We start from the raw sequence: 14,337 nt of genomic DNA, 5'->3' as shown, positions 1-14,337 counted from the left end.
CCCTGGGATTGTGACCTGAGCTGAACGCAGACGCTTAACTGACTGAGCCACCCAGGCGTCCCCCTCTTTTCTTTTTTAAAAACCCTCTCTTTTAGGTGTAATACAGATACAGGCTTGAGAGAAGATTAAAAAAAATATATTCTTTCCTAAACATGCTTTTCATTTTAAGCTCCTATTATGCCAAACCTGTGTTTGGTTTTGATGGGAACGAAAAGTTTGAACCGCACTGGTAATTGTGTTACTTAGAGGCTGCACTCAAAATCAAAAGACAGGCAAGACGAACCAAGAAATAGTTTAGAAATCCAGGAAGAGGGGTGGGGGGCAGGAAGAGGGAGAGAAAAGCCCTTGTGGGGGAGGCCGCTGCCAGGCTTACCAGTTTTCCTGGGTTTCAAGCCCTCCAAAGTCTCTCATTATGTTTAGGGTAAGTTCTAGCTCCGAACTGAACTGGCCTGCAGGAGGGTCTTGCCGGCTATGTCCTCCCTCCCTCATTGTGCTCCAGGTGCTGGTCCTTCTCCGATCCTCAAACAGGCCTTGAACCTGAACCCTCTGGGTTCCTGCCTGCCCCCCGGGTCTCCATGGCAGCTTCTGCTTCAGTCTGGAATATCAGGCCCCATCTTCCTGTGGCCGGCCCCGATTGTCCATTTAAATGTCACTTTCTTAGCAACCAACCAGTCTAAAGGGGTTACCAGTCACCTTCTATCACCACACTGCTTTTTAATTTCTGAGCCAAGCATTACACCAGCTGATGTTTTGCTGGTTTGTTTATTTATTGCCTGTCTCACCCCTCCTGAGTGAAAATTTAAGTTCTGTAGAGAAGGAACATTGTCTGCCTTCTTCCCTGCTGTATTCCCAGAACTGAGAATAGTCCTTGGCACATAGTAGATGCCCAATAAATATCTGTTGAATGACTAAGCAGCTAGAAGGATGGGTGGATAGACGGATGGGTCCCTGGGTGATACGGAGAGGCATCTTTATCCTACACATCAGAGGGTTCACCACCTACTGCAAGACTCACTATGAGGCCAACCCTAGCCATCAAATTCACCATGGTGCTTCTCTGTCACCAGGGCCCGACAGCACCCTGCATGGGCCCGAGAGACTTGGGGCACCGTGTGGATGGACCCTGGCCAGGCCCTCTTCTGTGATGTAAGCGCTAAGGCACGGGGCAGAGGAAGGTTGGGCAGCACATCTGGAGTAGGGCTGTGGAAGAAAATTTGGGAATCCAGGCTGCCTGGGCTTTAGCCTTGGCCCTGAATTCAGGCAGCATTGGGCCTGTGGGCACAGAAGGCTGAAGTCAAGGAAGACCCATCTGATCCTTCCTCCCTCCTCTCAGGGTCTGGTAATTAAGGCTGGACATCCGCTGGGGCCAGTGGACAGAGGGGACAAAGAAGTCGTGTCTTCTCCCCAACCTACCACCTGTCAGGCCTGGAGATTTGGACTTTGCATGAACTCTTACATCCCCGCTCTTCCCTGTTATAAGCGCTGTGTGGGGTTCTGGGGGCAAACGGGGACAAAGGCATAGTCCCTGGCCTGGAGGAGCTTCGGTGTGGTCGAGAGAAGAGGTATATAATCCATGATTGCGCTATGAACTCAGGGTAGTAATAGAAGCCCTGAAAGTGCCTCAGGGACTTGGGGGCCGGAGGGCATGTGAGAGAAGTCTTCACAGAGATGACATTTGAGCCACATCTTCATGTATGAAGGGGAAATGCCCCAATCTAGATGGACTGAGTCAGAGGGGCCCTAGGGGCCATGATGTAGGGCCTGTGCAAGGAGACGTGAGAAGTATGGCTTCTTAAATCTGGGAGGCAGGCAGAAGGTGAGGCTGTAGATTTGGGCAGAGACCAGATCACGCCCGGCCTTGTGATTCATGCCAAGGGCAGCACGACACCCGTGATTAGGTGAGCATTTTTGAAGAATCATCCTGATGGCTCTAGGGAAGCTGGATGGGAAGGGAGCAAGATGGGGTGGGAAGGTTACAGCCATCATCAGAGGGACAGGTAAGGAGAGGCCGCACTACAGCTATGGGGGAAGGGATGGTTTGCTGAAGCTTTATCGGTGAAATTAATCCAACTTGAAGATGACTTATTAGTTATAGGACATGGCAGGGAGGGGAGATAGCTGCTTCCTTTTTGGCCTCCCAGACTGATTTTGGGGTTGGGAGGGGAGCGGTATTGCCCAAATCTAAGAATAGGCAAAGTAGAATGGGGTGTCCACGGAACCATCTGTGGTTAGTGCGTGGGAGGATGGCAGTTCTCAATGAAGGTTTGGGGGATGATGGAATTAACCTCATGGTCCTTCCCGCCAGGTTTCCAGGAGGAAAGCTCCCTCTTGGATCAGCCCTCCTATGGCGCCCATTAGCATTTATCAGACCCAGAGGAAGAGTTCTGAGATCTCAGCTGGCAGAATCTTCTCGAGCAGGGAAACCCTCTCCTTTCTCCATCTCACCCTAGAGAGAGTCAACTTTGAGGGGAGGTGGGGTGGGCTGTGTGAGCCTTCTGGCCCCTCATGTGGTCCCCCAAGGAGAGACCGTCTGTACTGTGGCTCCCTCCTTCCTGCCCGGCGAGGCTACTTGTCGATGGCCTTTCAAGGAAGAGGCTGGAATGTGGCTGACTCGGCATTTCCCAGCCCCGCCCGCCCGCCCAGTTGGCAGGGCCCAGACCCCTCTCCAGATGGGGCTCAGTTGGTCTGCTTGGCTTGGCTAGCGCTCCCAGGCTGTCCCGCCTCACCTTCTTTAAAACTGCTTGGGACAGCAGAACAAGGCCCAAGAGCTTGGCCAAAGCAAGTTTTCTTGTGGCGCATGGGGCCGGCTCTCCAGCTGTGTGTTGCAGCCAAGGCCTGGCAGGGGGAGGCTGCAGAAGCAAAACTGAAAGTGTCGAAGGAGAAGGACAGCACCTGTCACCTCTCCATTCCAGAGACAACTCAGCGGGGCCAGTCCAGGGAGGGACCTAGCTCGAGTGGGTTCCCTCATCCCTGGAGGCAGGAGTCAACAGGAGTGGCAACCAAACAGCCCAGAGATGGAGCTGACACCAGTCTTTGGATTTGTTTTTCCAAAATCTGGAATTTGGTATCCTTTGGGTGTGACTTTCCATACCATATCCAAGGACGCTTGGATAACTCTACACACCCAGTGAGCCCTTTTAGTAGAGTGGAACCTTGCCTGTAGGGAGGCCCATGGCACGGATCAGCGATATGAAGTGATATAAGGAACCATCTCTCGCCCTCTGATGTAGGGTCCCCAGCCCTTACCTGGTGAGCAGATTTCAATTCCAACAGTCCTGATCTCCAGCAGGGCTTGTGTGTACATATGTGAGAGAAAGGTTGGAGGTTTGGTGCCAGTGTAAGTAAGCCTAGAGCTAGGAGTGCAGGCTGCCAATGTTTTTAGAGGGTGCTTCTAGAAGGCTGCAAGAGCCGGAGGGATCAGTGGAGTATGGCTCTGAGGTCAGGGGTAAGTTTGGGAGAGTCTAACTGTGATGGAAGGGACTCCACTCCTGCTTGAGAGGTTTCTGGAAACTCTGGGGGAGGCCCTTTTGCCCCACCCATCCAGCACTTTCCTGGGAGAATCTCAGCTTCTCCTTAACTAACTGAGGCCTCTCCTGGCTCTTTCGCACACGCATGCCCACTGCCGGTTTGACTAAACCCGGACTCCTGATCCATTTCAGCCTTGACTCGATCTTGTATGAAGCATGGTGCAGACTTAAGGCTGTTGTAAACCCAGAAACCTGGTTTTCAGAGTTTTAGACTAAATGCCTTCAGTAGTTTTCTATTATGTTTTGTTTTGTTGGAAATATTTGTTGGAAACGACCTCCAAACCCCTCCAGCTACCGTCCTTTGGTCTCCCCCCATCTTCTTCCAGAAGGCTCACTGTTAAACATTCTTCTGGGTCCGTGGCTGGAGTCTCCTTCCCTCTAGATCAAGCGTTCTTCATCTGAGTGCATGAGCTCGGATGAGGTTTAGGGAGTCCATTAAACCCCAAAAGTCAGCAGAGTGCTATGCGCATATGCAATTTTCCAGAGAAGACCGTGACTTTGTTTAGGTTCTCCAAAGGGTCCATGATCCCTCAAAGCTAAGAAATTCTTGCTTTAAGTGGACTTGGAACTTGGCCAGGGTAAAGCACTGGGTTCCCAAGTAGGACCCTAGCGTTGCCAGTGTCACATGTAGAGCTGGGCTCTGTGGTCAGGGGTGGGGGTGGGATGTGGGTTTCTGGAAGTCAGAGGAGTTCAGAAGCAGGGAGCCCTATGCTAGCTGGGGAGGAAGGAGGAAGAGGGAGCCCCCCGGGGTCCACAGGGCAGGCTGAGGGTGTGGCAGGGTCAAGGGAACCAGAGACACTGCTTGGAGGGACCTCGGAGGACTTTTCCCGGGGAAGTGAGTATCCTCGGAGCCCCCAGGGCCAGGTTAGGCCAGGGGTCATGGCCGCAGGACCCTGGGGGAGTGAGGAGGGCAGGACCGAGTGGATAAGGGAGACAGGGCAGGGAGGGAGAGTCAGAAGAAAAGGAAGGAGGAGGGAGCAGGAACAAAATGCTGGTCGCTCTGCGTGGGGGGAACCTCCCAGAGGTTGTAAAGTGGGGCGAAGAGCTGCTTCTTGCGCGGACCAGTCCAAAGGAAGGTGGGGGAGCCCCCTCGTTGGAGTCCCTGAGAACCGGGCTGGCGGGAGCCCCAGCAACACGTGTTGGAGGCAGCGGGCCTCTCCTGGCAGGGTGGCTGGGCGGGATGACCTCATCCCTTCCCGGCTGGGCGACTGAGGCTTTATTATTCCAGCCTCTAGGTAGACATGACGCTATGCTGAGCCTAAAGGTTAAAGAGCTGCCTTTGCCCACGGGGCTCCCAGGGCCCCTGGCGGGAGGGGCCCAGGGGGAGAGCACTCCGTGGGACCGCTGGAGCGCCTCCCTTGGGGCTCTTCCTGGCTCTCCTCCACAGCCGGGGTGGGGGCCCCTCACATTTAGGGGAACACAGGCAGGCAGGGTGCTTGAGAGGGAGCTGGCCACCCTCCTTCCTGGGCCGTGGACATCTTGATAGAGAATTCTCCGCTGCTCACCCGGTTTACCCTGCAGGCTTGAGAGTGAATGTTGTGGGTAAAACAGAGGGAGCGCTAAAACACCAAAATACCACGAGCTGGCAGAAACAAAAATCTGAGTTCCACAACAAATAGCTCCACGTCTGTTCCAAAGACCTTCGGAGCCTGTCTTCCATGACAGACTAGGCAGATCCCCAAAGAGCCAGGGGCGGATGGTCCCTCACACCTTCCCTGGGTACTCCGCACATTAAACCTGTCAGGATGACATCCCACTGGCAGACGGAGTAATTGTGCTGTCTGGGAATCAGCCCAGGATGCCCAGGGGGTCCTGCCCAGGACTGCAATCCAGTTAATTAGGAATGGGCATTTAGCAGGGATGCCTGGCTTTTTGGGGTAATGAAACTTCTTTTCCCCTAAACGTTGAGGTCACTTGAGGGTGGGAAAGGGAAAGAGTTTGCTGGCTCGTTTATAAGGGTGGGGTCAGAGATGATTCCCCTCCCTTCTGGAAAACTCCGCAAACCCCAGGGAAGAACCCCGAGGTTTTGGCAAGTGCCTTGGATATTTTTCTTGCCAGATACAGTTTCAGAATGTGCTGGCAGCCCAGAACCCCTGGTCCGGGATCCCTGTGTGGAAGTGAGCCCCTCCACCTCCACTTCTGATGCATGGCAGTGCTGTAGTTTAACCCAGGGCCCTACAGACTGCTTGAAGGTGTTGGCCTCCCAACCTCAGCCTTACTCCCCCCTACAAAGGGAAAGGTGCCCAGGATTTTGAACACAAGGGCCTGGGCCACATTTACTCCGTGCCAAGCCCTGAGGGCAGGAGCCAGAGTCACCCCCTCTGGAGCAGACCAGTCATTGGCTCTAAAAGTTTTACGTATTAGCTAGCACCCTGAATGGGTTTGTGGGGGGTGGGGGAGATAGAGTGTGAGTAAATAAAATGGATGGGTAGGGTGTGCGTACAGCTACACATAAAAACATTGGTCTTGCCACTTTATGTCCTGTGTAGACAGGACTGTATTAGACGTGTGGTCATCACTGTGCCCCTTGAGCCCAGGAAGCCTTCTTGGTTGCTCTAGTCTGGTACTCCTAAGCAAAATCCCCAGGGGTTCTAGTATACCTGTGGTTTCCTAGGTCCATCCCAGACCTCCAGTCTTAAAACCTCTGCATGGAGAGACGCACCCACAGTAGGTCTGGGACTTGCCAGTTTCAGAACCTCTGTTTGTGTCCACCAATCGAGAGCCTTCTTCTCTTGATTCCTACCATCCTTGGTGCCTGACAGGGACAGACCATGGGAACTTCACACGGAATCGTCACTGCCTGATGTCAGGGTATTTGGCTCTGTCTCACCAGGACATTGAGCAGTTTGAGGCCAGGGCCACTCATCCCAGAACCTGGCCTGGTGTTGGGTGTGTGCATGTGCTCAGAGCACGCTTTCCCATAGTACCGTTCGTTGAGTGTTCATGTTCCCCGGGCCAACAGCAGCTTGTCCTGCAGAGAACACCAGGCCAGGAAGACAGCTTGGATCCCAGCTGCGGTTTACTCAGGTGAATTAAATCTAGCCAATATATCCGGAGCACCCATCGTGTACAAGAACACTCCTGGCTATGGCAGAGGGTGAGACAGGCTCATGTAACAAGGCGGGGGTGGGGGGGTGGCCCACTCAGGGACCCTGGAGAAATAAACTCTCCAGTCTTGAGAGTCAAGCAGGAGAGGATGGTTCAATCCTGCTGCCGGCTGTGTGGGGCCAGGAGGTCTTTGGCTCAGAAGAGCCATTTCTCCCTGGCTGCCAGCAGCACAGCACGAGGACCCTGGCATCTGACCTTGGGGGAGAGACTTGGCGGCAGGGTGGATGGTCCCTGCAGGATCCTGAGTGGGGCTCTCCGGGGCGGGCGGGGGGTCTGCCTGTGGCCCAGGTTTTCAGAACCGGACCCCAGCCACACCCTGGAGGAGCGCGTGGTGCACTGGTACTTCAGCCAGCTGGATAGCAATAGCAGCAATGACATCAACAAGCGGGAGATGAAGCCCTTCAAGCGCTACGTGAAGAAAAAAGCCAAGCCCAAGAAGTGTGCCCGGCGTTTCACTGACTACTGTGACCTGAACAAGGACAAGGTCATCTCACTGCCCGAGCTGAAGGGCTGCCTGGGTGTCAGCAAAGAAGGTGAGTGCTCGCACCTGTGCTCCTGGCCCTCCAGGACGTGGCTCATCCGGGGAACAGGGACCACGGGCTCCCCCCTGTAGAGGGGACCCCGGGTACTCATGTGTTCAACTACTTACCGAGAATGTGTTATGCTCTACACGGGATGCCTGGTGCAGTGAAGGAGTTGACAGGTAAAATCCCTGTCCTTCCACAGTCTACCAAGGAGACAGATATGGAAGTATTTACAGACACTGTGCTAAGTGCTGTAGGAGTGCCTCAGGATAGGCCAGGCCACAGTGATGAGTAGACCCACACATGTAATGGCTCAACACAGGACAAGTCTGTTCATCTTGCCCATGCAATAGTTCAGCGGGATTCCAGGTCATGGTGTGTGTGTGCGTGCGTGTGTGTGTGTGTGCGCGTGCGTGTGTGTGTGTGTGTGTGTGTAGGGGGACGAATAGGAATGGAGATTGCTCTGTGCAGTCTCTCTGAGATCTTGGCTGAGAATGGTTCGTCATCTTTTATTATGTGGCTTCAAGGTCACCCTGGGGGTCATTTCCATTCCCAGTTGGCCAGATGGAGTCAAGCATGGAGTAGTGCATGTGGGGGAGTTTTATGGGCCAGTCTTGCAGGGACAAACATCACCTCTCCTATTTCCCGGGCTGGAAGGGCCACCAGGCCACACTGCACAGTAGGGAAGGCTGGGAGCCCAGGTCAGAGGAGAACATGGATTCTGGTGGAAACCTAATCATCTCTGTCATGATAGAACAAGTGTGGGGTATTGTAGGAACATGTGTAGGGGCACTTAAATTAGCTCAGGGACAGACAGCCTTGGAAGAACTTGGTGCAGGAAGTGATGTCTAAACCAACCATGGCCCACGGGCTCCATCTAGTCCGTGGCCTATTTTTGTATGGCTTGTGAGCTAAGGGTGCTTTTTATATTTTTAAAGGGATGTAATTTTCAACAAAGAACAAATGACAGACTGTGCATGGCCCAGAAAGCCTAAAATATCTACTACCTAGTCCCTGACAGAGAAGTTTGCCAAGCCCTAGTCTAAACCAATACCTGAGGAATGGGTAGGAGATGGCCAAGCCAAGGTGTCAGGGGTGGGAGGGGTGTTCTCAGCTATGGCAATTGAAGCATGAAGGTGTAGCGGCAAGGGAACAGTAGTAGAGGAACTGAAAGATGTTAGTGGGACTGAAATGTGTATTTGAAGGTGGCAAGAGCTGGGTGGGGGAGTGACGGGGGGCAAGGGGAGAGTCTCAACTTCATAGGGGTAGCAGAGGGCTGTCATAGAGGTTCAGGCAGAGAAATGATTGGATTGGTTTTGCTTTAAAAAGTCATTCTGGCTGCAGTGCAGGAAATGGAAACAACCAGTGTGGTTTGGACATGTCAGGTTGGATGCACCTGAAGGATGGGTGGTTCTCTAGTGCAGGTGAAGGGTCTGGGATGGTGATACCAATTTATGTGAAGTGGAAGCTTTGAAAAAGCTGAGATTGCCCAGGGAGGAAACATAAGGGCTTTTCCTGGTGCTAACCCTCAGTAGGCACTGAACCCAATGGGTAGCATAGGAAGCGGATGAATGACCACTAGGGACCCTGTCTGGGACCTGCCCTCTCCATGGCTGGTTCTGGCCCCGGCTCTGGAGCTGTGACCCTGGGTGAGTGAGCTCATTGCTCTGGCCACTCCTGTCTGGTTGAGGACGCCTCAGTGCATTCCCCCAGGATGCAGTGCAATGTCATGACTCAAACCCTGCCCTCTGCCCACAGACTAGCTCCTTCACCATAGACAAACCACGCAGCCATTCTGGCTTTCGGTCTCTTCATCTGTACAATGGGAGCAACCAGGGTATCGACCTCATAGGATTGTTGTGCTGATTCAGCGGGACAGTGAGTGAAACATTTATCCAGAGCCTGAGACGGTGGACCTGGATAGAAGTTCAACGTTACTGTTCTTCTTAAGATTATTGCCTGAGGCAGCAGCACCCACAACCTGAGGCTCAGTCTTCCTGGCCCACCCTCCCCCTGCCCAGCGCCGTGCCTGGCACCATCGTGTATTTCCCAGGGCACAGGCAGAGGACCAGTCCTGGAGAGAGACCACCCAGTGTTGGTGTAGAGCCCAGGCCCACCCAGGAGCTCATAAGGACCGAGGAGGGTCGGACCCACGGGGGTCTGTAATGACTCTGCCCTCAGTCCCCTCTGGTCTATGCAGCACACAGATGCCAAGGGGAGGCCAAGCATGGTGACCTCTTGTCAAGAGCTCTGGGACGGCTCTTGACCCCGGAACACACTGCCTGTTTCGAAGTGTGGCTGGGGCGCCTGTGTCCGTGTGCATGTCTCTGCGTGTGTCTGTGCACAAGCGTGTTTGTGCGTGTCCCCGCGGGCATGCTTGTGTGTGTAGGCAAGTGTTTGTGTGCACATCTGCGCGTGCACCTGTCTCTGCATGTGTGTGCATGGTCTGTGCGTGGGCGTGTACGTGTGCATGCCTGTACACGTGTCTCTCTGGGTTGATGCATGTGCATATCTGTGTGTGTGTGTGCAGGCACATCTGTGTGTGCATGTGTCCTCAGGCCGTTTTGCAGTCGAGGTGTCTAGGTGAGCCTAGAGAGGAATAGCACTTTGCTCGAGGTCAGAGGTCACATGGGAGGTAGCATCACTGCTGGCACTTGGACCCAGCCTCAGAATTTCCAGGCCAGAACGCTGTCCCCTCCATGAGAAGGACTTCAGAGTGTTCGAAGTTGGTCCCTTGTGTGAACAGGCCAGTCTTGCTTGCCTGAGGAAGGCCAAGGGAGACAAGACCAGTGGTGAGTCCGGAGAAATGGGGGAGCAGACCCAGCTTGGGGGGGTGTGAACGGGCGTAGAGGCTGCTGGGAGCAGGGAGCCACCAGCAAACTCAGGGGGGAGACCCATAGTTTCTAAGCAGGCTGTGCCTGCAGGAGAAAGGACCATTAGTGAGAGGCACGGGGGGGGGGAGGGGGGCGGGCTGTGGGTAAGAACAGAGGCTCTGAAGTCAGACAAACCTGGCTTTTAATCCCAGCCCTGGCACTCGCTAGCCCTGTAATCCTCGGTAAGTCATCTAAACTCTCTGAGCCTCAGTTTCCTTGCCTGCAAAATGGAGATGATAGTATCTACCTCATAGGCTTGGTGTGAAGATTTAACAAGATGGTGCATGTGAGGAACTTAGCCCAGTACCCTGGTTCGGGGTGAACGCGCAAAAGAAATTGGTAGTAGTAGAGGAGCATGCCCACGGGCTGAAGGCAGCTTTCCTGGGGTCCTCTGCTCTGGGGAGCGGCAGAAAAGCCACTTGGGTAGAAGGTTATGTGGGGCCTGAGTCCAGGCATTGGTCATCTGGTGTCATGCGGTGCCCTCTGGTGGGCTGAGAGGGGCTTGCAGACCAGGTGGGGGCTCAAGGGGGCTGGGGGAGCACATGCAGTTTAGGAACAAGTGTCCCTTTGGGTCTCTGGGACCACATTTTCTGGAAGTGCCTTGTGAACACAGGTATTTTTACTAAGCAGACTGCTCACTGGGGAGCTGAGCTGTCTGCAGGGCATGAAGGGGTCAGACATTCTGAGGGCCGGACCTTCTTTCTTAGCTGCTCCTCCCCAGTTAATAAAACATCTTCGTCAGGATGATGGTCACCATCCTGTAAGGCAGGCAGCCTGGAGACTAGTTCCTCCATTTGTGAAACATCTCAGCCCTCCCTTGGCCTTGCCCGAGGATGCCGCCTGCCCTGGGTTCAGGCTCCCACGCCCCCCCACCCCCCGTCCCCCGCACCCCCTAAGAGCGTGGTGCTGGGAGGACAGAGCCAGGCCTGAGTTCACTTCACACATAAAAGCTATGCCATCTCCCAAGTCTCAGTCCCCCAATCATAACACAGGGACAATTGGATCATTTTGTAACTATCATATAAAGTTGCCCCGTGGGGTAAATGACGGGATTTTGGTAAAGGATTAGTGCCCTGAGCCTCCCCAAGTGAGGGCTGGATCCTACTGGGCGTGCATTTCCTTTCCCGAGTCTCGGCTTGGCGGGCGGCATGACTAAGGTGCCTCTCTCTCTCCCTGTGTCTGAATCTTTCTGCCCAACACTGAGAGAAGCCGCCGCTGGGCGGAGCAGATGAATGAAGGGATTCTGTCACTGCCCACCTGCCGGCCCCCGAACCCATCATTCTCTTCCCAGGCTTGTTTCCTCATCTGTAAAATCAGACATATCAGTATCTGCCCCGCTCCCACCCCCCAAACTGGGTTCTGTCGCTCTCAGGTCTTAGGAGTGTGACTGGGAGAGGGGGGCGTTGAGCTGTGGGTTCGCGTGACCCATGGGTGGGCGTGGGTTCCTGCAGCACTTCATGCCCTTCAAAGCCCTTCCTCCACTTCATGGATTCAGTCAGTCCCCGAGGCAGGCCTGTGAGAGGCAGGGTAGAGGCAGCAAAGCTGTGGCCCCGATTCCCATTCTGTAGACTGACCCAGCGGGGTTAAGGTACGTGCACAAAGTCACGCGGCCCCCAGGGGTCACGCAGAGCTGGCCCGGCTCTTGGTCCACCGGCCTCTCAGCTCCCACTCCTCCTCGAGGAACCCTGGGCCCTGCAAGAGCCTCCAAGACCCATCAGCACCCTCTGGGGCAGAGTGGGTATTAGCAGGGGGAGACTTGGGCCTTTTTAACTCACTCAGTTGCTCAAGCCTCAGTTTCTGGATTTGTTAGGTGAAGGGGCGAGAGCAGATAGTCACTAAGATTCCCTCCCCGCCTGATGTTCTGTGACTTGGAGAACCAGGACCCAAGAAGGTTATGCAAATGTCCATCAGCATCAAAGCCCTTCTTAGCTAATAGCTGAGGGGATTTCAGAGAGGCACCCCAGTGAGGGCCTGGCTCATGGAAAGGGACTTTGTTTAAAGGTGCTGGCCAGCGGTGGCTTCACCCAGGCAGCCCAGGGCCACCAACATCCACAGAACAGGCAGCACAACCTCTGGCTCTCTCCTGAATCCATTCTTCATTCTGGGGGCTGGAGGAGATAGACACCCAGTAAGCTCCACCAGTCCTCTGGGTCAAGGCCCCTTGAGTGTCATATGTTGCTCTTTGTTGCAGGTGGTAGTCTTGGCAGCATCCCCCAGGGAAAATGAGCAGGCCCAAACCCATTCAGTAAGATGCCTTTCTGGGGTCCCCTCCGTGGGCCCCCTAAATGCAGCATTGGTAGTCCAGCAGGAGTGGAGGAGTTGGCCAAGTTCCCTAGGCTCCCATTTTCCATTTTTGTTTGCTGAGGACACGAGGGAAAGATTGGTTCATGCTACAAGGATCCTGCGGTCCCCACGTACAAAGCCATGCTTGCCTTTCCCCGGTTGAAAGGCTAGCGGCTGGGAGTGGTATGGCTTATACGGGCTGCGTCCTGCCCGCCCCCCTGCCCCCAGCCGTGCTGCCTCCACAAGGCCTCCTTTTCTGGAATGCCAGACTTGTCTCAGGGGCCACTGTGGTGCGCCATGGGGGCAAAAGGATGGACTGGGGAAACACGGGCTTCTCTGCAAGTCGAGGCTCCCCATGTCCTGCCCAGCCCATGTCTAACAGGCTGCCCTTGTGAGGTAAATGGATGTGTGCGGTTGGGCTTCTCATAAACCCACCTCTGACTTCTTGCTTCTGCTTTCCCTTCTCAGCAGGACGCCTCGTCTAAGGAGCGGAAAACCAAAGGGCAGGTGGAGAGACCAGGGAGGCAGGATGGACCACCCAACACCTAACCTTCACCAGCTCCCCCGGCCCGGCCACATCCCGTGTAACATAAGTGGTGCCCACCGTGTTTGCACTTTTGATAACTCTCATTTGCATGTTTTCTTTTTGGTTTCATTTTTAAACACCAGTATCTCATACCACAGTGGGAAAAGGAAAGGGAAAAAGACTGTTTATTCTCTATCTTATTGTAAGTTTTTGGATCTGCTACTGACAACTTTGAGGGGTTTTTTTTTTGGTGGGGGGTGGGTGGGTGGGTGTTTGTTGCTGGGACTGAGAAGAAAGAGATTTATATACTGTACATAAATATATATGTAAATTGTATAGTTCTTTTGTACAGGTGTTGGCATTTTGCTGTTTGTTTATTCCTCCCCCCAACCCCACCCTCGTTGTGGGGGCTCTGGACACACAGCCCAGCTTTCTAGAACCCAGGACTGTATCCCTAGCCCACCTGGATCCCATTTGGAGACGGACCGCGGTGTGCACGAAGACAGGAGCCCTCCGATTGTATTGTAGACCCCACTGGTTCTTTTCTGGCGGGAGGAGGGTCCTGCCCTTGCTTTAGCTGTCAGAGCCGGCGGGTCACTGGGCGTTTGGTCTTCCCAAAGGAGGCTGGGTTGAGGGACAGTTGGGAGTTGCCCCCAGAGGGAGGGCAGCAGCCAGCACAGGCACCAGTTCCCCCATGCCCATGTGGTCCTGCTCTCTGGACCTCAGGCGGCCCAGGATGCGTCCGTGAGTATGCCAGGATCCTCGTGACCCACTGAGCAAATGATTCTCGGACGATTTGCATTAGGTCATTTGAAAGATTTTCACCCTTGCTTAGCATCTACTCTGTAAAGCACGAGAAGGGAGGCAAAGAAGAAAAAGATACAGTGGGGCCTTCTATTTAGCAGATGTTTGATGTTTAAGCAGTGGAGGGAAGAGGACAGAGGCCAGCACTGATGAGTGCAGTGCCAGCCCCCTGCAAATGCACAAGCGAGGCTTCCCGAGACTGGCCCTCTCAGCCGCAGGGTCAGCCTGGGTCTTCATCTCCACTCTGTATCTCCCCTGCCATCCTGCCCTCAGTGGTGATGACAAGCCTGAGGGAGGAGTTCGGCTGGTCATCTTGTTGGTAACTCAGTGGTTTCTTTGTTTTTCAACCCAATACTGAGGTTCTTCCTGTTCCCTCAAATGCTCCTAAGGGCCTCTAGGCTTGAGGCCAATTTCAGAGCAAAACTGATTCTGGGCCTTCTCCTTCTACCCGCTGTAGAAGTGTAGGGCTAATAACCCAGCTAGGGGGAAATCCGGGCCTCACCTTCCACAGACATGTTACTGGGATTCCACTGCAGGCTGCCCAGCCTTCCTCTGCCCGGGTGGCCCATTCAGACAGCCGTCAGACAGAGGGCAACAAGTGACACTTAGCCTCTCTTCCCATGAGCGGCCGTGGCAGCAACGAAGGAGGACAAGTGACCCAGGACCGGTGCCCCTATCAGATTGCTCTTGGA

General features: G+C 54.3%; 1 protein-coding gene across 1 annotated transcript in view; it reads left to right on the top strand.

Annotated features, from left to right (window-relative positions):
- The window catches only part of SMOC1 (SPARC related modular calcium binding 1), a 149,734-nt gene extending 137,024 nt beyond the window's left edge, over positions 1-12,710 (top strand). The window contains 3 exon segments of the mRNA XM_028099670.2: positions 6,924-7,168; positions 12,224-12,277; positions 12,544-12,710. Of these exon segments, the coding sequence (XP_027955471.2) occupies positions 6,924-7,168; positions 12,224-12,277; positions 12,544-12,710 (466 nt within the window).
- Positions 12,711-14,337: the final 1,627 nt, after the last annotated feature.

The sequence above is a fragment of the Eumetopias jubatus genome, unplaced genomic scaffold, assembly GCF_037043125.1.
Source record: "Eumetopias jubatus isolate StellerSeaLion01/CBP00866 unplaced genomic scaffold, mEumJub1_p1.0 scaffold_7, whole genome shotgun sequence".
NCBI lineage: Eukaryota > Metazoa > Chordata > Mammalia > Carnivora > Otariidae > Eumetopias > Eumetopias jubatus.
The sequence above is the reverse complement of the archived record's forward strand: the minus strand, read 5'-3'. Positions and strand labels throughout refer to the sequence as shown.